General features: G+C 35.8%; 1 protein-coding gene across 7 annotated transcripts in view; it reads right to left on the bottom strand.

The window, feature by feature from the left end:
- The window catches only part of EDA (ectodysplasin A), a 477,063-nt gene that overhangs the window by 388,829 nt on the left and 64,413 nt on the right, over positions 1-23,821 (bottom strand). Inside the window, exon 2 of one of the 7 annotated variants that reach the window (XM_032331775.1) lies at positions 6,168-7,129. The exons of 5 other annotated variants lie outside the window; for them this stretch is intronic. In XM_032331775.1, coding sequence (XP_032187666.1) covers positions 7,052-7,129 — 78 coding nt within the window. In that variant the 3' untranslated portion in view covers positions 6,168-7,051. Of the gene's footprint in view, positions 1-6,167; positions 7,130-23,297; positions 23,381-23,821 lie in introns of those variants that run through there. One more of the 7 variants, XM_032331776.1, reaches the window with a different exon arrangement.

The following is a 23,821-nucleotide window of genomic DNA, read 5'->3' as shown; positions in this document are numbered from 1 at the left end:
CCTTCAATGGACTAATGGATAAGGAAGATGTGGTCCATATATATGGAGTATTATTTCTCCATCAGAAAGGATGAATACCTAACTTTTGTAGCAACATGGACGGGACTGGAAGAGATTATGCTGAGTGAAGTAAGTCAAGCAGAGAGAGTCAATTATCATATGGTTTCACTTATTTGTGGAGCATAACAAATAGCATGGAGGACATGGTGAGATAGAGAGGAGAAGGGAGTTGGGGGAAATTGGAAGGGGAGGTGAACCATGAGAGACTATGGACTCTGAAAGCAATCTGAGGGTTTTGCAGCGGTCGGGGGTGGGAGGTTGGGGGAACCAGGTGGTGGGTATTAGGGAGGGCATGGATTGCATGGAGCACTGGGTGTGGTGCAAAAACAATGAATACTGTTACACTGAAAAGAAATTTTAAAAAAATATCTACTGAAAACCTACAGCTAACATCAAACTTAATGATGAAAAACAGAAAAAGATTAAAACAAGGCAAGGATACCTGCTCTTAATATTGTTATTTAACATAGTACTGGAAGGTGAAAAAAAAAACAGTGTATAGAAGGAAACATGCAGATACCATGTGTATGTAGAAGTCCCAATTAAAGTACAGAAATATTTCTGAAACCAATGAGTGAGTTCTCCAAGGTCACAGTATAGAAGATCAACACACAAATATTTAATTGCTTTTCTATATACTAACAATGAATATGCAGAAACCAAAATTAAAAACACAATATCACCTGTGAATTATTTTTTAACTGGAAGTTCACACTTCCTAATCCCTTTTACCTATTCCACCCATCTCTCCAGTCTCCTCCACTCTGCAGAGATGAAAAGTATAGCACAGGGAATATAGTCAACAATATTGTAATAACATCATATAGTGACAGATGGGTACAACACTTACCATGGTGAACCCTGAGTAATGTACAGAATTGTCAAATCAATAGTATTATACATCTGAAACCAATAAAACAATTATATTTAAATAATAAAAAACACAATTCTTCTAAAGAAAATACTCTGAAGAAAAACTACTCTGAGAAAATGGAATTTCTTACATACTTAACAATGCATGTACAAGATGATAATTACAAAATGCTGATTAAAGAAATCAAATATCTAAATAGATGGAGAGATAGACTGTGTTTATGAATTAGAAGATGATATAGTAAAGGTGTCAATTCTCCTCATACTGATCTACAGGCTTATAATTCCTATCAAAATCCCAGAAAGAATTTTGTAGACAGGCAAACGTACCCAAAAATTATTTGAAAAGGCACATCCCTAGAATAGGTAGAACAACTTTGGAAAAGAACAAAAAAGTGGGAAGTATTATTCTACCACATATTAAGGCTTACTATATAGTTCTTGTAATCAAAACAGTGTGGTATTGTTGGAGAAGTAAACATATAGATCCATGTAACAGAATAGAGAACCCAGAAATAAGAATACATAAATATGTTCAACTGACTTTTGACAAAGTTTCAAAATCAACTCAATGGAGAAGGCATAGTCTTTTCAAGAAGTGGTGCTGGAACCATGAATATCCATAGGCAAAGAAACTAACCTTGACCTAATCTCTATTCCTTATTCAAAAATTAAATCAAAGTAAGTCACAAACTTAAGTGTCAAAGTAAAATTATAAAAAGTTTAGGAAAAACAGTTAAAATCTTTGGGACTTAGGGTTAGGCAGAGGTGACATGACTCCAAAAGCATGACCCATAAAAGGAAAAATTGATAAAGTGAGTATCATTAAAATTAAAAACTTTTGTTCTTTGAAAGCCTTTGTCAACAGATAAAAAGACAAGGTTAAAGACTGGGAGAAAATATTTGCAAACTACATATTTGATAAAGGACATATTTAGACTAAATATGACAAAGGACATATTTAGATGAAAAACTGTCAAAAATCAACAGTAAAAGAAGAATCTTCCTAGATAATGAAAAAAGACATGACACTTAAAAGACACTTAACCAAAGAGGATGTAAAGATGACAGAGAAGCTATCTAGCTGGTGGGAGGGAGAAAAACCGTAAGTGACTCTTAATCTCACAAAACAAACTGAGGGTTGCTGGGGGGAGGGGGTTTGGGAGAAGGGGGTGGGATTATGGACATTGGGGAGGGTATGTGCTTTGGTGAGTGCTGTGAAGTATGTAAACCTGGTGATTCACAGACCTGTACCCCTGGGGATAAAAATATATGTTTATAAAAAATAAAAAATTACAAAAAAAAGATGACAGAGAAGTACATGAAAAAGATGTTCAATATAGGGGTGCTGGGTGGCTCAGTGGGTTAAAGCCTCTGCCTTCGGCTCAGGTCATGATCCCAGGGTCCTGGAATCGAGCCCCACATCGGGCTCTCTGCTCAGCAGGGAGCCTGCTTCCTCCTCTCTCTCTGCCTGCCTCTCTGCCTACTTGTAATCTCTGTCAAATAAACAAATAAAATCCTAAAAAAAGAAAAATCATATGAAATTATAAATATAAAGCTAGCTATAAGGCCTTGGAAAGAGCACCTGCAAGTGAGGGGCCTTAGAGCTTAAGTTTTATTAGCTTCATCATAAATATACTTCTAATTATTGTTGTAGTGCCGGTTCCTAGCACAGTTCCTCATGCATAGTGGGTGTTCAATAAAAATTTATTGAATGAATAGCATTCATTAGTAGTAAGTAGAGTAGTAAGCTTAAAAATGGCTCATCACCTGAAGCTGTAACAACAGACATATATCCAGATGAAGAATGTGATCATCAGAGCTGGTCAGATCACATCTAAAATATTATTCTGAAACCAACCAAACAAAAGCCTTCTCTAACCTCAAAAAGCCTTGGTTGAAAGCCATGAGTTGTGTCCTTTTTGTTTTATAGCCTTATCACCTTACATTGTACTGCTCATTTCCTTGTCTATATTTTACAATAGATTTTAAGATCCAGGAAGTCAGGGACTATGTCTGTCTCTTTTCACTGTTACATTCCCAAATGCTGGCACAGTGGCATTCAGTATTTGCTTATGAAGGACAAACCAGAGGACACCCAAACAAAAGTAGCATAGAAGAGATTTAGTACCATGTTTGTCTCATTCAAATACTTGTTATATATCATACACATTCAAATATAAGATATGGTCCATGCCCTTATGGAGCTCAGCACTCAGAGGATGTGTGAAAATACACCTTTAAAATTATGACAACACAGTGTGGGAGGTGCAACAAAGTAACAAAGGAACAGTTGGAAGATGTTCAGTCTAAAGCAGGTGGGAGATAACTGAAGGGTCCATGGTGATTTCTGTCTTCTATCTGAAGTGGAAGAGAGTTTATGAGTTTGTAGAGGGGAGGCACAGGGTAGCTGACTGCAGTATTAATTAAATAAGGAAGACTTTTAATAACAATTAGATTAGTCTGCAAACAACATAGACTGTTTCTGGTTGAGGGCATAGTCTTCATTACTGACACATTTGAAGCCTAGGATCACCACTTGGTAGAGATGTTGTAGAGGTGATTTACAGAGGAGATGAGGGTTTAAGCTGGATGATCTTTATGTCCATTCTAACACAGAGATTCCCTGATATTTTTGGTCTGTTTTAGATAAAGGAGGGGAAAAAATCACTCTTTTCCAATAAAAGTCCTACAATAAATATCTCTGTCCAGCTCTGTCTTAAGAATAGACATGTCTCTCTATGTAATACATGTTAGGCTTTAATCTCATCCTCCAAATTCCTTGTTTTGTGATAGTTTGAAATATTGTTATCTACTATAACACATACAAGATGAAGTGAACAGGTTCTTTTGAAGTCATATCTGCCTCACAGTAGAGCTAATGACAAGCCTCCCACTTTTTCTGGATGTGAGTAGGAGTTCTGTTCTGCACTGGAATCTGCCATATTTGAGATAATACTTATATTCTCAGATGTCATCATAAAACCTATACGTTCTCTCTTCCCTTGTTCCCACCCTGATTATGAAACAGTAAACCTGAGGCTGATTTACTACTTTAAAACCAGTTATTGTTTTCCCAAAACAGATTTAACAAATTTGTTCTACCTGCTGAACTATGCTCCTCATTACTTTCTTGTGGTTTCATTGAAGTTTTAAGTTCACACCTCAAAGACCATATTCCACACATAAACTGAAACATTGCTCTATTTAAAGTGCTGCTCAAAAGAGTGAAGGCTGTGTGTGTGTCACAAAAATGAGAGCAAGAGAAAAGGTGAATGCATTTGTTACATTTTCTGGTAAGCAAACTGACTAATGTCAACCTGCTCTAATCATAGGTATTAGGGCAATGAGTAAGGGACAGTGGGGAAGGGGGAGAAGGTGTCAGGTTTGACAATCACAACTCTTCTCTATATCACTATCTTAATAAACAACAGCTTTTCCACATATACCAAAATCAATCAGATCTCTAGAGGGCTGGAGTAGGTTGAAGTGAAGTGTAGACCAAATGACTTAATGTACTGGAAAACACTTCAGAAATTAAGTGCTAAACATATATATCAATAATAATAATTACATATTGTAAGTAATTATTACTACTATTCCACCTAGTTCTTCCCAGTCAAACTTCATTCTATGTCACCCAGCTCACTCACATAGTATTTCTGGTCACACCTCCCACTTTATTATCCCTTTTCACTTCCCTACTGTAAATAAACTTCATGAAGACACAACCAGCAACAACTGATGTTTCTTAAATGTGTAACACAATTACACTGAGACACACACTTCCTTATCTGATCTTTACAGCAATCCTCTGCAGTAGATAAAAATTCATTTTATGTAAGTGGAAACAATGTAAACAAAATTAAGTAATTCAGCTAAGTTCGTACAACTAAGTGGCAAAGCCAGGCCGTTTGATTCCAAAGCAGTTGCTTTCCTTGGATTTCTTCATACTCAGAACACTTGGGAACTATAACTAATTATTAGAGATAAAAAGAAATATGACTTCAGTGTTCTCTCACATCAGTGATTCACATCTCACTGCCCCATCTCTTCTAATTTTGCTTCTCTACAACACTGTTACCATGCCTAATCAAGTTGATTTTCACTTATCACTAAGAGTAATGTCACTTAGTCCTCTCCCTCAGACTTCTTAAAATAGTCATTGATGCTTTCCTGCTTAAATTTAAATCATACACATGTTCTGTTCCTTGTGTGCTTCCTAATTTGGTTCTTTTGTCAAGTATACTTATTTTGTTCTTTTTTTTTTCCTTTTTTTCTACTTGTTTCTTATTCATTCTGCTCCATATACCTAAATAAATTCCTGCTGTTCTTTAGAAGATGACACAGGAGCACTTGGGTGTCTCAGTTGGTTAAGAAGCCAACTCTTCATTTCGGCTCAGGTCATGATCTCAGGGTCCTGAGTTCAAGCTGTGACTTGGGGTCCTGAGTTCAAGCTGTGACTTGGGCTCCTAACTCAGGAAGGAATCTGCTTGAGGAATCTGTCTCCCTCTGCCCTTCCCCAGCCTACCCCCTCCACTGGATCTCTCTCTCCCTCTAAAATAAATAAATAAATCTTTTAAAAAAAGAGACAAAAGTCATGATTTAAATAAAGCAACTAAAATGATTACAAGAAATATTTAAGTGTATTTTAATATGTAAGCACTAAACCAGAAACTGTGAAGGTCAAATAGACAAAAACTAACTCTTGACCTGGATGACTATAATTTAGTAGGAGATATAAAACATATGTACATGTAATCACAATTTATACAATTTATATGTGAGCTCCTAGGAGTAGTTTAAAGCAGTAGAAAAGTTAAGTGGGAAGACAGAGGAATTTCTGTATGGGGTGACTGGGAAGCTGAGGAGCATTCTAAGTACTCTTATCCTCATTTCATAAATAAGGAAATTGAAGTACAAAAAAGTGTAGTCTTGGAAGCTAAGGCTTTTCAAAGGCAAAAATCCTTAAATATTTGTAAATGACTGTTCTATATACTACAATGAGTAAACATTTACATATTAAAACATTAATGTAACAAAATAATTAGAAAAAAATTATGTACTTGTTTGAGAGAGAGAGAGCAAGCAGAAGAGCACCAACAAGGGGAGAGGCAGAAGGAGGAGAGAGAAAAAGAATCCCAAGCAGACTCAGTGCTGAGTGCAGATCCCAACACAAGGCTCAATCTCAGGACCCCGACATCATGACCTGAGCAGAAATCAAGAGTTAGACATTTCACTGACTGAGCCACCCAGGTGCTCTGTAACAAAATAATCTTGATATCATCTAAAGTGGGATAAAATGAGGTTCAATCCTTAGTGCTTCCCTCCTGCTCTTTAAGATTTCTTCTTTAAAAATCCCTCCTGAATAATCCAAGGAATAGTAAAAGTTAATCAGAACTGATTCTGTCTTCATTCTACAATTTCTTTTTCTTTTAATGATACTGTCCAGGTAAGAATTAACTTCACAATTACATTTGAAGTCAATGGTCTATAAGCTAGTCCATCTAGATGAGATTTGAATGCAAATGTGGAATATGTTGGTGCATATAAATTAATCAAATGCACATATATCGGTATAAAAATATCTAATACATAATTACAAATGCTATTTAATTTTTCTATTTATTCACAAATAGATTACTAATAAAACCAACATGCAGATATTCAGTGCTAAAAAAGTAAGTCCTGAATTAGAGGTTCAGAATTCTGACTTCAGAAATGTCTCTTGCCTCAGAAATATTTCTTTTGATCTGGCCACAATTCACAAAATAGCTGCTGAAAAGAAAATTCTACAGTAATCTTAGTTTATACTAATAGAAGTCGAATGATAGAATTAAAGGCATAATCCCACTGTACTCTGGACTGGACAAATAATCTCTAAAGTATGAGGTTCAGTTCTCTGTGCTCCATTTTAAAGGAGGAAATAAATAACTGAGGGTAGATTCCAAGTAGGGTTTCTAGAATAATACAAATCCTGCACATCATTCATACAAAGTAGGAATGAAAAAACTGGGATGTTTGGCATAAAGGTAAAATTAAGAGAAATCATAAATCATAAAAGCTATCTTAAACACTGAAAGTACTGAACTAAAGAACATAGAACAGAGTTACTCTGTCAGGCTCCAGGGGACAAAATTTCTGGAAGTCCTGTGAGATCTTGTCCACCTGCCTTCATTAGGTTGAAATTTCTCATCTGTAAAATGAAGAGAATGAGTAAGACAATCTCCTAGTCTCTCCTACTCTAACAGCGCATGATTTCATTTTTACAAAGAATCAGATTTTAGCTCAACATGTTTCCCACTAGCCACTAAATTTGTCAAATAATGGAAAAAGAACTGCCTCAGGAGACTAGTAAACTGGGCATCCTTGAAGATATTCAAGCAGAATACAGAATAATCTTGCAAGAATACTCTAGAGGAAATACTTGCAGTATAGGAGAGTTACTATATAATGTATTGAGGAATGCAGTTCTAGAATCAGACTTGGGTTTGAAATCTGGATCTTGATTAACTATGTGAAGTGTAAACCAAAGCAAGTTAACCTCTGATTTTATTTCCAGGATACTTCTGCAGGTTGTTGTGAGAATTCAATGAAATGATTCAGGTAAGTATCACTGTGCCTGGCATACAATAAAAACTCAATGTATGTCTGATATCATTATTGAATGGGACAAGATAATCTTTAAAGTATCTTCTAATTTTAAGAACCTATGGGGACCGTAAACATGCTGAGGTAATAACATCAAAGTAGATGTAAGTCTCTCACCTTTTATAATGCAAGAATCTCATCTAATGAGATTCATTTCCTGCTACCACAAAAATGTACCAGCCAAAAGGATCTACTTTTACTGGTAAGATACCATTTGGCCAGGATGAGCTGGGGGCCTGAGCCATCCTAGATAAGTAAGTAGCGCTCAAAGTGTACTAAAAGTACAGCAGGATTATAAAAGCTTGTGGCAGTATATAAATTAGTATACTCATGGGTTGGACAGAAACCAAAAAAACACCATCAGTGGCAAGAGTTAGTTGCAGTAACAGTACAGGGTAAACAAACATGGTTTGTTACTTGTAGTAAATTAGCTTGCACAAATCTACAAAACATTTAAACAAGATTTAAAATCAAATAGTCTAAAATTAAATGTAGTCAGAGAAAGCTTTAATAATAAGTCTGTTGCCTCACCCAGCTGGGACATTAGAGAGAAGGTATTTCGGCAAAGATTCCTTACAATTAACTGGGTACTATGTTAAGTACTTTACACACACACACACACACACACACACACACACACACACATATATATATATATATATATATATATATATATATTACTTTACACACATCTTGTTAAAATTTTACAACCACCCTGTTATCACCACCTATACTTTATATATACGAAAACTGAAGCTCAGGGAAGTTGAACAATTTGCCTAAGATCACATTGCAGCAAAGTATGAGTTGTCTTAAAAGAGAGGTCTCTTAGAAATGAATTCTCATCCATTCAGGAGTCTTCACCATCTATATCCCACAGGGAAAAAAAAAGTCTTATGGCTGGAGTTGGGGTTATACTGAGATGAGTACCTGCTTCTGGTAACTACTGATAAGGGCCCTGAAGAGATGGAGTGCTTTCCTATCATCAGTGTTAGAATAATGACCGTTTTGTGATCTACTTGTGTCAGTGTGGACCACAGAGATCCTATCATAACTTAACTATAATCCTACTCTGCAATTCAATTTTTCCAGCTATGTCAGTCATCCACAGGGTAAAGCCAGTGATGGGGCTCATGAGATACATATTACCACAGCTAGCCAGACACATATGAAGTGAGGCATTATCAAATCTTCCTCATTTCAGAAGAATCTCAGCCAAACGTTGAGTTCATACTTGTGAAAATAACATTCAATTCCTATTTCTAAAGAGGAGTCGTTATTCACGGACTCAAAGTTTATAAGAAAAATGTTGTTTCCCCAAATTATTAGCAAGCAATGAGAGTATGAACCTATGGAGGAGATTAGGCCAAAGGATACTTAGGAAAGAGAAAATGTCAATTCTACTAACGGGATGTAGAAACTTTTAATAAAAAGTAAAATTGGATCAGAGGTACCTTTCTCACCAGCCCACTGCAGAGCTCCCTCTCTTTACTTAAATAAATTGTATACCACAATTTGAAGGCACTTTTGATAACTTTTATAGCAGTACTAAATTATCATAAAGTTCATTAAAAGGTTATAATGGTCTCTCAGAAACGTTAAAGTTATCACAGAGATGGTGCTCCCCTTCAAGAAGAGAAATTATCTCTATGGATATCTGATAGGAAAATGAAATTACTACTGAAGTTAGAAAAAAAGATTAAAATAATACAGATCATAATAATTTATTATATAGGATCTCAGTTGTGCTTTTAGAATCATCTAGATTAATATTAAACTATCATTGTTTCACCTAATAACATTCATAAATTGATGTGTCCCTAACTCTTAGAGAAAATGAATATCAACTTGGTTCTCTGATAGGTAGGAAATGCAGAAAAATATATTTTAGACTTTAGGAGAAAAGTAATTTCTAATGTTTATTTTATTGAATTAGACTGGCAACCAAAGAATAATAAGTTAAAGTGGGGTCAGCATAATGATATAGAAAAAAAGGGTATGAGCAATTACTGAAAGTCTACCATGAAAAGGTAATATGCTTGAGATTTTACATGTAATTTCATCTAATCTTATAATCAAATCAGTGAGGCAAGCCTCACTGCCCCATTTTATAAATGAAGCAACTTAGTCTCCAGATATTAAGAAACAAGTAGTCAATAACACACTACCAGTGACATCACTATATAGTGGTTACTTAGCTGCCTTCTGATTTTTAGTTTGTTGCTTCCTTTCTCAAAAGGCTATTTATATTCTTTGAAAAGATTAACAAAACTGACAAACACTAGGCTGATGAAGCAAAAAATAAAGAAGGACCAAATTACTAAAACTGGGAATGAGAATAAGGACCTTACGAGGGACTGTACAGATATAAAAATACTATGAACAACTGTATGTATACAAACTAGACAACTTAACTGAAATGGCCAAGTCCCCAGAAATACAAAAACATCCGAAAGTAACTGAAGAAGAAATTGAAAATCTGAATAGAACTACAGCAAGTAAAGAGATTAGTCATTAAAAAACAACTCACGAAGAAAAGCCTAGGCTCAGACAGCTTTACTGGTGAATTTTTATCACACATTTAAAGATTTTATTTACTTATTTGTCAGAGAGAAAGAAAGGGAGCATGCACAAGCAGGGGGAGTGGCAGGCAGAGAGGGAAGCAGGCTCCCCGCTGAGCAGGGAGCCCAATGCAGGGCCTTGATACCATGACCCTGGGATCATCACCTGAGTAGAAGGCAGTCATTTAACCCATTGAGCCACACAGGTGTCCCTAATACATATTTAAAGAGCAATTTACAGCCATCCTTCACAAACTCTTCTATGAAATAGAAAGCAAGGAACACTTCCCCACTTACTCTGTGGGGTCAGTGTAACTTTCATACCAAAACCAGGCAAAGATATCATAAGAAAATTATAGACCAATATTTCCTAAATATAGCCATAAAAATCCCTAACAGAATATTACCTTACTGAAACCAGAAACATATAGAAAGGATTTTAAAGCATGACAAAATGGGATTAATCCCAGGAATAAAAGGTTTAACATAACAAAATCAGTTAATGAAATATACCATATGAATAGAATAAAGGAAAAAAGACCAATAAATTATTTCAAAAGACAAAAAAAAAGTTGACAAAATTCAACACCCTTTTGTGATTAAAAAAAAAAAACACTCAACAAATTAGAAATGGAAGAGAAGTTCTTCATCTGGATAAAGGGTACCTCAGAAAGACCCAGAGTTACTGTAATATGAAAGGATGAAAGACTGGAACAAGCCAAGGCCATCTGCTCTCACACTTCTATTCAATCTTGTAGTAGAGGTTCTACCTATGAAATTAGGCAATAAAAGAAATAAAAGACATTCAGATTGGAAAAGAAGTAAAACTATCTCTGCCCACAGATGACATAATAGTATATAAAGATAATGTTAAGAAATCCACAAAAACTACTAGAACTAATAAATGAGTTTGGGAAGTTGCAGAGCCTGAGCAACAAAGTCAGTTAAGCATCTGATTCTTGGTTTTGGCTCAGGTCCTAGGATTGAACCCCACATCAGGATCCATGCTCAGCATGGAGTCTGCTTGAGAATCCGTCTCTCCCTCTACTCCTCCCACTCATGCTATCTTTTTTCTAAAATAAATAATCCTATAAAAAATGAATTTGGCAAGTTTACAAGATGCAAGATGAATATAAAAATTAGTTGCATGTCTATACTTGTAATGAATAATTGGAAATTAAATTTAAAAAAACACTCATTTGCAGTAGCATCAAAACCAAAATATAAACAATAATCTAATTAAAAATTGACAAATGACCTAGATAGACATTCCTTCAAAGGAGATATACAAATGGTGAACAGATACATGAAAAGGAGGTCAATATCAGGAAAATGAAATTCAAAACCCCAATGAGCTGTTACCTCATACTTATTGGAATGACTATTATCAAAAAGATAACAGATAACAAGAGATGGTAAATATGTAGGAAAAAAAGAGACCCCTTTGCACTGTTTTTGGGAATGTTAGTTAGTATAACCACTTGTTAAAACAATATAGAAATTCCTCAAGAAATTAAAAATAGGAGGCGCCTGGGTGGCTTAGTGGGTTAAGGCCTCTGCCTTCAGCTCAGGTCATGATTCCAGGGTCCTGGGATCAAGCCCCACATAAGGCTCTCTGCTCAGGGGGGAGCCTGCTTCCTCCTCTCTCTCTGCCTGCCTCTCTGCCTACTTGTGATCTCTGTCTGTCAAATTAATAAATAAAATCTTTAAAAAAAGAAATTAAAAATAGAACTACCATGTGAGGAAGAACAAATATTATTAAAATGTCTATACTACACAAAACAATCTACACATTCAATGCAATCCCTATCAAGATACCAAGTGCATTTTTTAAAAATTCTTTAAGGATTTATTTAATTGAGAGAAAAAGTAGTGTGAGCAGTAGGAAGGGGAGAGGGAGAATCCTTAAGCAGACGCTACACTGAGCAGGGGACCCAATGCAGGGCTTGATCCCAGGACCCTGAGATAATGACCTGAGCTGAAATCAAGAGTTGGCCAACCAATTCACGGAGCCACCCAGGCAACCCCAACAGCACTTTTTTAAAGCACCTGAAGAAGCAATCCTAAAATTTATATAGAACCACAAAAGAACTCGAATAGCCAAAGTAATCTTGAAAAAGATTGTGAAGCTGGAGGCTTCATAATTCCAGACTTCAAGTTATATTGCAAAGCTGTAGTAATCAAAGCAGTATGGTACTGGCACAAAAAAATAGGCACACAGATCAGCAAAACAGAAAAGAAAACCCAGAAATAAACCCATAATTAATTATTCAATTAATCTTTAACAAAGCAAGAAAGAATATCCAGTGAGAAAAAGACAGACTCTTCAACAAATGGTCTTGGGAAAACTGGACAGCAACATGCAAAAGAAACTGAACCACTTTATTCTATCATACAAAAAATAAATTCAAAATGGATTAAAGAGCTAAATGTGAAACTTGAAACCTAAAAAATCCTAGAACAGTAACTTCTGATATTGATTGTAGCAACTTTTTTTCTAGGTATGTTTCCTGAGGCAAGGGAAACAAAGACAAAAATAAATCATTACATCAAAATAAAAAGCTTCTGCACAGCGAAGGAAACAACAAAACTAAAAGTCAAGCTACTGAATGGGAGAAGATACTTGCAAATTATATATCTGATAAAAGGTTAGTATTCAAAAACTATAAAGAACTTAAACAACTCAATACACAAATAATCTAATTAAAAATGGGCAGAGACATGAACAGAGATTTCTCCAGAGAAGACACCCAAATGACCAAGGGACACATGAAAAGATGCTCATTATCACTTATCATCAGGGAATTGCAAATCAAACCTACAATGAGGTGTCACCTCACACCTGTGAGAACAGCTACAATCAACAACACAAGAAACACCAGGTTTTGGCAGGGATATAGAGAAAGGGGAACCCTCTTGCACTGCTGGTGGGAATGCAAACTGGTGCAGCCACTCTGGAAAACAGAATGGAAGTTCCTCAAAAAGTTAAAAATGAACTACCCTAAGATCCAGCAATTGCACTACTGGTTCTTTTGCCAAAGAATACAAAATACAAATTTAATGGGGAACATGCAGCCCTGTGCTTATAGCAGCATTATTTACAATAGCCAAGATATGGAAGCAGCCCATGTGTCCACTGACTGATGACTGGGTAAATAATATGTGTTACATATATATACAATAGAATACTACCCAGCCATCCAAAAGGATGAAATCTTGCCATTTGCAACAACATGCGTGGAGCTAGAGAGGATAACATTAAGTGAAATCAGTTAGAGAAAGATAAATAGCATATGATTTCACTGATATGTGGAATTTAAGAAACAAAACAGATGAACATAGGGAAAAAAGACAGAGAGAGACAGACCAAGAAACAGAAACTCAGCAGAGAACTAACTGATGGTTACCAGAGGGGAGGTGAGTAGGGGGATGGGTGAAATAGGTGGTGGGGATTAAGGAGGGCACTTGTGATGAGCACTGGGGTATGGAATTGTTGAATTAGTATCAAACACTTGAAAGTAGTATAACACTGTATGTTAACTAGCTAGAATTAAGTTAAAAAAATAGAAGGACTGTGTGATTCAGCAATCCCACTCTGAGTATATATTTAGAGGAAATGAAATCACTGTCTCGAAGAGATGTGCAACTCCCACATTCACAGCATCATTTACAATAGCCAAAACATAAAAACAACCTAAATGTCCTTTAATTGATGATGAATGGATAAAGAAGATATAATGTGTGTGTGTGTGTGTGTGTGTGTATTATTATATAGAATACAGAATATTCTATACATATAATAGCATGTTGTTATTCAGTCATGAAAAAAGGAAATCTTGCCATTAGTGACAACATGGATGAACCTAAGGACATTACGCTAAATGAAATAAGTCAGACAGAGAGAGGTAAATGGTGTATGATCTCACTTACATGTGGAATCTAAAAAAACCTGACCTTATAGAAAAAGAAAGATCAGTGGTGGCCATGGCAAGGGGAGTGGGGGAGGGGTGGGGAATACAAACTTCCAGTTATAAGATGAATAAGTTCTGGGGATTGAATGTAGGATGGTGACTACAGTTAACAATACTGTACTATATACTTGAAAGTTGCTAAGAGAGTAAATCTTTTAAGTTCTCATCACCGAAAAAAATGGTTAACTATGTAAGGTGATCTATGTGTTAACTAATCTTATGGTAATTATTTTGAAATAAATTATGTATATAAAATCATCAGACACCTCAGATTTATATAATTTTATGTTAACTATATTGCAATGAAGCTGGAAATAAAATAACTTAGAAACAAATTTTATAAAAGAAGTGTAAAATATACTGAAAACTACAAAATATTGTTGAAAGAAAGTAAAGAAGATCTAAATAAATGGAAAGATGTTTCATGTTCAGACTGGAAGACTTAATACTGTTAAGATGGCAATATTTCCCAAATTGATCTATAGATTCAACATAATCCCTATCAAAATCCTAGTCAGAATTTCTGTATAAATTGATAGGCTGATCTTAAAATTCATATGGAAATCCAAGGGGCACAGCAATTTTAAAAAATAGAGTTAGAGAATTCACACTTCCTGATTTAAAAACCTACTACAAAGCTAGAAAGTAATCAATACAGTGTGGTACTGGCATAAGGAGAGACATATTTATCAGTGGGACTGGCTTAAGGATAGACAACAGATTAATGGAGTAGAGTTGAGAGTCCAGAAATCAGTCCTCACATTTACAATCAATTGATTTTTCACAAACATGCCAAGACAATTCAATCCAAAGAGGGAAAATAAAAGTCTTTAACAATGGTGTGGGGACATGCATAACCCATATGCAAATGAGTGAAATTGGATCCCTTCTTCATACTATACAAGAATATTAACTGAAAATGGATCACAGACTTCAATGTAACAGCTAAAACTATAAAACCTTAGACAAAAACACTGGAGTAAAAATCCTTGTGAACTTGGGTTAGGCAATGGTTTCTTAGAAATAACACTTAAAGCGCAAGCAACAAAAGAAAAAAATTAATAAATTGGACATTATCAAAATTGAAACCTTTTGTGCTACAAAGGGCACCATCAAAAAAGTGAAAGAAACAACCCGTAGAATCAGACAGTATTTCTAAGTCACATATATATATAAGGGACTCATACTCAGACTATATAAAGAAATCTTACAACTCAACAATAAAAAGATGAATGCTCAATTTAAAAATAGGCAAAGGATTGGCACAGACATTTCTCCAAAGGAGATAAACAATTAGCCAATAAGCACATAAAAAGATGGTTAATATCATTAGCCTTTAGGGAAATGGAAATCAAAATCACAAACAAAATACCACTTCAGATTCATTGGGATAGACATAATAAAAATGATATTACGTGTTGATGGAAATGTGGGGAAAAAACTGGAACACTTATATGTTCCTTGTGGGAATGTAAAATGCTACAGTCACTTTGGAAAACAGTCTAGAAGCTCCTCAAAAAGTTAAACATAGGGTTAGCATATGACCCAGAAATTACACTCCTAGGTATATACTCAAAAGAACTGAAAACAAATGTCCACACAAAAACATGTATACAAATGTTCATAGCAGCATTATCTATAATAGCCCAAAGTAGAAACAATTCAAAAACATCCATCCACTGATGAATGGATAAACAAAATATAGAATCTATGGAATAGAATATTCTTTCACCAAAAAAAGAATAAGATACTGATTCATGCTACAACATGGATGAACCTTGAAAATATTATGCTAAGTGAAAAAGACAATAATAAAAAAACACAGATTATATGATTCAATTTATGTGAAATGCCCAGAACAGTCTGATATATAGATACAGAAAGTAGATTAATGGTTTGGGGGGGGTGGAGGAGGGGAAGATTAGAGGGAAGTGGGGAGTGATTATAGATTTGGGACTTTTTTGTGACTCTAACATTGATTTTGATGATGATTGCAGAATTCTGTAAATATACTAAAAAACCACTGTGCACTTTAAATAGTGAAGTGTATGGTATGTGCATTATATCTTAATAAAACTGTTGCTGAAAATAAAAGCAGTGATGAGTAAAACTCCTAGCACCTTGTCATTGATTAAGGCAACGCACCAAACTACACTGGTGGCCACTGTGTTCACCTGTGGGGAAATCATTAGGAATGCTCTTGAGGAAGCAGCATGTTAACATGTATTGGAATTATTATTTTTAAATAAATTAATATATTTTAAAGGCTATTTATAGAGATCATAAGAAACCTGTAATGCTGCATAACATGCTACATTTGTATAAAATACCACATCTTTTTTAACCAATTTCAGTTATGCTGTGTAGCTTGTAAAGGTTAAAAACTCTTGACCTGCAATGGCAACTATTAAAAATCCTCTTCTGCCTTTCTCAAGAGGGTGAAATATACACAAAAATATTTGGATGGGGGTTTAGAAACCTATTTATCTTATTATTTAAAATAAAGTTCTTTCCAAAGTACACTGCTTAATGGAGTACTTGGGTGGCTCGATCAGTTGAGCATCCGACTCTTGATTTCAGCTCAGGTCATGATCTCAGGGTGGGGAAATGGACCTGCATCAGGCTCTACTCTCAGAAAGAAGTCTGCTTGAGATTCTCTCCCTCTTCCTCTCCCTCCACTCCCACTCTCTTGCAACCCCCTCTCTAAAATAAATAAGTCTTTTGGAAAAAATAAAATACATTGCTTAAGGTCTTAATTTTTAAAATCTGTTTCACTGTATCTTGAATTGTACAGTATGTTGCAAGATGGCCTAAAACACTAGTTCTAGATACCATAGTTAATCCAAGTTTTGAAATGATTCTTCCAAATTACCTAGGTCCTAAATCTATTCATTCAAATATTTATTGTACTCATTTCTATATCACAAAGGCCCAGATATTACCAGCTAATAAAATACAAGATTTGAATAAATGTTTCCATGAAATCATTTGCTATAATCTTGTTACAACACAAAAGATACTTGCTAACTGGCTCCAAGGGAGAATAAAGAATTAGTTGAAACTTTATTTCAAATATAAGAGCTATTTAGTATTGAAGTACTTTTAAAATTAAATTTTAGTTTTCTCTATTATTCAGAAACACATTAGCTGTAAATGATTCTATTTTAGGAAATTTTCTTCGTTCTCTCTCTGGGTAGTCACTAAAAAGACTTTTAGGAAAATGTGTTTCCAGAAAAAAGTTAAAAAAATAATATTGCCAAATTTATTAGTCATTTCTGTGTTCCAGTACCCACATATAAATTAAACAAAACCAAGAGGTTTAATATTGTAAACTCCAAATTAAAGACTTCTTTCCATTTTCATTTCCCAAACTAAAGATTCTAAGTTCTTACCAATTTCATTCAAGCTCCACATCTCTCAGCATTCTGGTGGGTACAGCTATATAGCATCTAATAAAATTCCAGGCCACAGTCACTGAATAAATGAGCAAAGCTAAACAAATGGCATTCCTTATCAAATAAACACTAACATGATTGAGCATACAGCATTTCAATCAGTCAACATCTGCTCTATAATTGTATTTCCTATGTTATAAATGTAGGGTAAATGAACAATTCATTTTTATGGATTTACTGCCTCATGCTGCCTCCTAACTGTATTTCAATTCCAGTTAGAGGAACCTGAATAAGAAAGTATATACTAAATTCAGGAAAACCTTGATTATCTACAATCTCTCAAATTGAATTCTCCACATTGTCCAGCTAGTTTAAGGCTTATTACCTTATAAACAAACCATTTTTAATTTAATCTGATGGATAGGAATGTAAACACAATACTTGCTGCTTATTTTCATAAATAGAATATGGTGATCAGAATTTAATCATTTTTGATGAATTTGGGTCATTATTATGAACATCAATTACTGTACTCTATTATAACACACTGATGCCCTCAAGGACTATTTAAGCAATACAGGTTATTAGTCCCACACTGCTGTGAGTCCTTGGCCTGTTATTTGTTTTGTTTCGTTTTGTTTTTCCAGTCTGCTTCCTTATAGTCAGCTGTCCCTCCTTCCTATCTTCTATAAGCCTAACATTTCTAAATTGCCTCGCCACAGCTGTTGGCGGGGAAATTCGATAATCATGATTTAAGCATAATGATGAGTAAATAATGAGTGAGGATTTGAGGAGCTTACCCTATAAAGTGCATGAGCCTAAGTGCATGGATTTTGTGACACATACTATATCTTCACAAAGCTTTTTCTCTTCATCCTACTTCTTAGGAGAAGTTACCAGACCACTGAATTCCAGCTGTAAGATACCATATTTGATAAACCTTCCCTTTTACCATTAGAAAAATTTATGATCTGGCACAGTCTTTAGGCAATTAAACGAAGGTTTAAGACAAATGTAGTTCTTCTGCAACAGAACATAAAAAATATAGTCTTTCTGGGCGCCTGGGTGGCTCAGTGGGTTAAGCCGCTGCCTTCGGCTCAGGTCATGATCTCAGGGTCCTGGGATCGAGTCCCGCATCGGGCTCTCTGCTCAGCAGGGAGCCTGCTTCCTCCTCTCTCTCTGCCTGCCTCTCTGCCTACTTGTGATCTCTCTCTGTCAAATAAATAAATAAAATCTTTAAAAAATATATATAGTCTTTCTAAAAACTCAAACACTTAGGATACCTAAGAAATAAATTATATAGAGATTTAATACTTTGAAGCATGAACTTAGAAATCTGAAAATTCATATAAAATGTATATAAATAGGAGGACAAATTCAATTCAATCAGCATATATTTATTGAGCATCTAGTATGTTCAAGGTATTATACCAGACACTACAGGTGATATAAAAATGAGTAATACAGTCCGTGCTTTAAGAACTTACTATCTAGTAGGCAAGATGAGATACAAATGACTAAGGGAAAGAAAGGTAAGGGATATAAGAAATGCATAAATAAGATATAATAGGAATTCAAAGAAATGAGAGATTAAATTTAGTTTGGGGAGAAGAATCAGAAAAATAACAAGGTTTCCATGGAATAAATGTCATTCAGGAGGGGACTTACAGGTTCGATGGGTTTTTAAGAGAACAGAGTAGGAGGAAGAGGCAACAGTAGTAGGGATCTCAGGCTGAGGAAACTGCAATCATTCATTCCACAAATATTTACCGAGTGGTGTTTCTTATGTGTCACTACTGTAGTTACTACAGATAGAGCAGTGAACACAACAAAAATCCCTGCCTTCATGGAGCTGATATTATGGAGGTAGAGGTGAGGAGAGTGAGAGGGGAGAATGAGAACAAACAAAAATACTAATAGTAATAACTATACTAACAGCTAACATATTAGAGCACTTTGTCAGGCACTGTTTAAGTGCTTTACATATAAAATCTTTTCATCCTCAAAACATCTCTATGGGGGTGCATGGGTGGCTCAGTTGGTTGAGCAACTACCTTTGGCTCAGGTCATGATCCCAGGCTCCTAGGATGGCGCCCTGTGTCAGGCTCCTTACTCAGCAGGGAGTCTGTTTCTCCCTCTCCCTCTGCCTGCTACTCTACCTGCTTGTGCTCTCATTCTCTGTGTCAAATAAATAAATAAAATTTTAAAAAAGGAAAAAAAATCCCTGCCTTAACTTAAAAAAAAAAGAAAAAAATTTCTATGAAGTAGAATTACTATTACCCCTATTTATAGATAGAAAATAGACACAGAGGTTAAATAAAGTACAATGAGAAATGGAACCACAATTCCAACCTGGTGTGTTCATTTATAGATTCTGTGATCTTAACCATTATGTTACACCATGTAAGAATGATCTACAACATGTTAGATGCCAATTTAAACACAATATTCGAGGAGCAGTAAGCCAATTTACTTAGAATATGTAAGGGAATAATAAAGGACAGAGCTAAAGGAATAGATTGGGCTTATAATACGGAGGGCCTTGAAGGCAAGACAGAGGAGTCTGCCTGCTGAATTAAGTGTAATTGGAAGTCATCAAGATGGTCATATGATTAAAGCCTCATTTTATAAAGGATGAACTGGGAGAAAGGCTAGGAGAGGAGATCAGATTTATGACTGAATTTATTAAGACTACTAACATAGCCCAAGTGAAAAGTAATTAAGGAATACAACATAATGTAACAGATAACATAATATGATTTATGGGAGTTCCAAGAAAAAGGTATAAAAAGGCACACGTGTGCATGCACACACACAGACACACACAGACACAAGTTGTTGAAAACCATTGTTTTCCAGTTCAGGCCAAACCTTGGTGTCATTTTTAAACAGATTCTTTTTTTTTTTTTTTAAAGATTTTATTTTTTTATTTGACACAGAGAGAGAGAGCACAAGTAGGCAGAGAGGCAGGCAGCAAGAGAGAGGGAAGCAGGCTCCCCGCTGAGCAGAGACCCCGATGCGGGACTCGATCCCAGGACCCTGAGATCATGACCTGAGCCGTAGGCAGAGGCTTAACCCACTGAGCCACCCAGGAGCCCCCTTGGTGTCATTTTTGATGGCTGTTTCCTCTCACATCCTATATTCATTCAAAAGCAAATCCAGAATCCAACAATTTTTCTTCAGTTTCACCACCACTGTCCATATCCAAGCCATCAATTCTCTCCCGGTTTAATGCAATAGTTTCTTTCCTTATTCCTGTTTTTACCCTTGCCCCACTACAGTTAATCTCAACCCAGAAGCCAGAGCTTTTTTATTAATAAAAAAGTCAAATCAGATTGCTTATTTTCTCGAAACTCTTCAATGGCTTCCCATTGCACTTAAGGTAAAAATAAATAAATGAAAGAATGAATGAATGAATAAATAAATAAATAAATAAAGCCCAAGTCCTTACAGTGGCATACAAAGCCCTACCAGATCTGGCCCTCTCCCTCTCTCCCTTCACCTTCTTTGACCACACCTCTTATGACACTGTTTTATTCGCTCTGCTTCACCACAATGCCACTTTGCTATTTCTGGAACACTTATACTCCCCCATCTCAAGGCCTTTCACTTGCCAGTCCTTCTGCTTGGAATGCTTCAATCGTGCCATTCCATATCTAACCCTTTCCTGACCTCCTTCAAATCTCTGCTTAAGGGCATCTGGGTGGCTCAGTGGGTTAAAGCCTCTGCCTTCAGCTCAGGTCATGGTCTCAGGTCCTGGGATTGAGTCCCATGTCGGGTTCTCTGCTCAACGGGGAGCCTGCTTCCTCCTCTCTCTCTGCCTGCCTCTCAGCCTACTTGTGATCTCTCTCTCTCTGCCAAATAAATAAATAAAATCTTTAAAAGAATACCTTTTCAAATTGTGCACACATACACACTTTGTCTCAATCTTCCCTATCCAACTTCCCTAATTTTTTGTCATATAACTTTCATTATCTGACATTCTATATATTTCACCCACTAGAATATCAACTTCATGATGGCCAATATTTTTGTCTATTGTGTTCACTGCCTATATCCTTGGTGCATTAATCAGCGCTGGGCATATCACAATTCTAAGTATTTGTTGAATGAATGAATGAATGAATGAATGAATGAATTCAGGAAAAACAAAACAAAAGAAACAAGGATACTGTAGAATTAGAATTTATTGTAACAGAGCAACTGATGCAATGGATTGAGCAAGGAAGGAAAAATGGTCAAAATGTCTCCATGGTGCCCAGACTCCAGGGATGGTAGTAGCATTATCAGAGGATAAAATAGTTAGGGGAACTGACTGGAGAGGGAAAATTAATTCATTGTTAAGACATGACGACATGATGGACAAAAAGAAACAAGATGGGATTGGGAGGGAGACAAACCATAAGAGACTCTTAATCTCACAAAACAAACTGAGGGCTGCTGGGGGGGTGGGGGGTAGGGATAGGGTGGTTGGGTTATGGACATTAGGGAGGGTATGTGCCATGTTGAGTGCTGTGAAATATGTTAAGCCTGATGATTCATAGGTCTATACTCCTGGGGCAAATAACACATTATATGTTAATGATTTTTTTTTTAATATTTTTTTTTAAATTTTATTTATTTATCTGACAGACAGAGATCACAAGTAGGCAGAGAAGCAGGCAGAGGGAGAGAGAGGAGGAAGCAGGCTCCCTGCTGAGCAGAGAGCCCGATGTGGGACTCGATCCCGGGACGCGAGATCATGACCTGAGCCGAAGGCAGCGGCTTAACCCACTGAGCCACCCAGGCGCCCGATGTTAATGATTTTTTTTAAAAAGACATGATGACATATGCTATGTGGGCATTAAAGAGAGTCAAGCAATGCAAGACTGGAGCTTAAGAAAGAGGTCAACACTAAAGATACAGATTTGGGGGTTATTAATATAGATAATAGTGTTGAAGTAGATAGAAGAAAACCTTGGGAAAGGCTTCATTTAGGAGGTTCAAAGCAAAAAAATCAGTCAGGGAGGAAGAAAGAGAACCAAAATAATGCCATGTCATCAAGCCAAGAGTGAAGAGAGTTTCAAGAAAGTGATGGTAAATTAGTATTAAATATTGCAAGAGAGGTCAAAAGGGTTCTTAGAACAGGCGGGTTGATTTGGCAATTAGGAAGCCATTAGTGACCTTTAAGAATGGTGTTTCATTGAAGTGGCAAGGGTAGGAGCCAAATTCTAAGGCATTTAAGAAATGCACAATTTTTTTTTTTTTTTTAGTAAGCTCAATAGAATAAAAATGCTTATACTCTTTTGCCTAATAATCCTACTCTTTGGAATTTATCTCAAAAAATGGTTCAACAAACAACAGTAAACAAATACATGAACACAGAAAGACATACATTGTCAGGCATAATAAAAAATTATAAACTATTTGAAATATCGAACTATAGGAAAATAGTAATTTATGATATATTAAATCAATAAAATACTTGTTAACTATCATAAAGAATATGAAGAAAATCAGGAAATGTTTGATATGTTGAATAGAAAAAATAAAAATATAAATTTAAAGTATATATCATTTATCTATTCGACATTTAATTATGGAGCTCTTCCTAATATTTTAGGCACATACTAGATATACAGTGGCAGATAAAACAGGCCTTCTGTTCTCATAAAACTTAATAGTCTGTGATTAAAACTGAACAAATAGGGGTACCTGGGTGGCTCAGTTGGTTGAGCTTCCAACCACTGATTTCAGCTCAGGTCCTGATCTCAGAGTTGTGAGATTAAGCCCTGCATCTGGCTCTGTGCTCAGTCGGGAATCTGTTGGAGATTCTCTCTCTCCTTTGCCCCACCTCTCCTGCTCACTCACTTGTGTAAGCGCCCACTTTCTAAAATAAATAAATCTTTTTAAAAACTGAAAAATATATACATACATGCAGACAGAGAAAAGTATACCCTCAAATAACAAAAGCAATATGTTATGATGGCAGGATTACAGCTCTTTTCCCTCCAGTATATTTCTTTCTTTTTTTTTTTTTTAAAGATTTTATTTATTTATTTGACAGAGATCAGAAGTAGGCAGAGGCAGGCAGAGAGAGAGGAAGGGAAGCAGACTCGCCGCCGAGCAGAGAACCCGATGACGCGGGGCTCGATCCCAGGACCCCGGGATCATGACCCCAGCCGAAGGCAGAGGCTTTAACCCACTGAGCCACCCAGGCGCCCCTCCCTCCAGTATATTTCAAGAAAAATAGCTATTTCCAATAAAGAGGAAAGTAAATATTTATAACAATGAAAGGAAGAAGAAAGTTGAGAGGGTAGCTTGAGGGGGA

This window comes from Mustela erminea, chromosome X (assembly GCF_009829155.1).
Source record: "Mustela erminea isolate mMusErm1 chromosome X, mMusErm1.Pri, whole genome shotgun sequence".
Taxonomy (NCBI): domain Eukaryota; kingdom Metazoa; phylum Chordata; class Mammalia; order Carnivora; family Mustelidae; genus Mustela; species Mustela erminea.
Note: the sequence above shows the minus strand (reverse complement) of the source record. Positions and strands in the feature narration are given on the sequence as shown.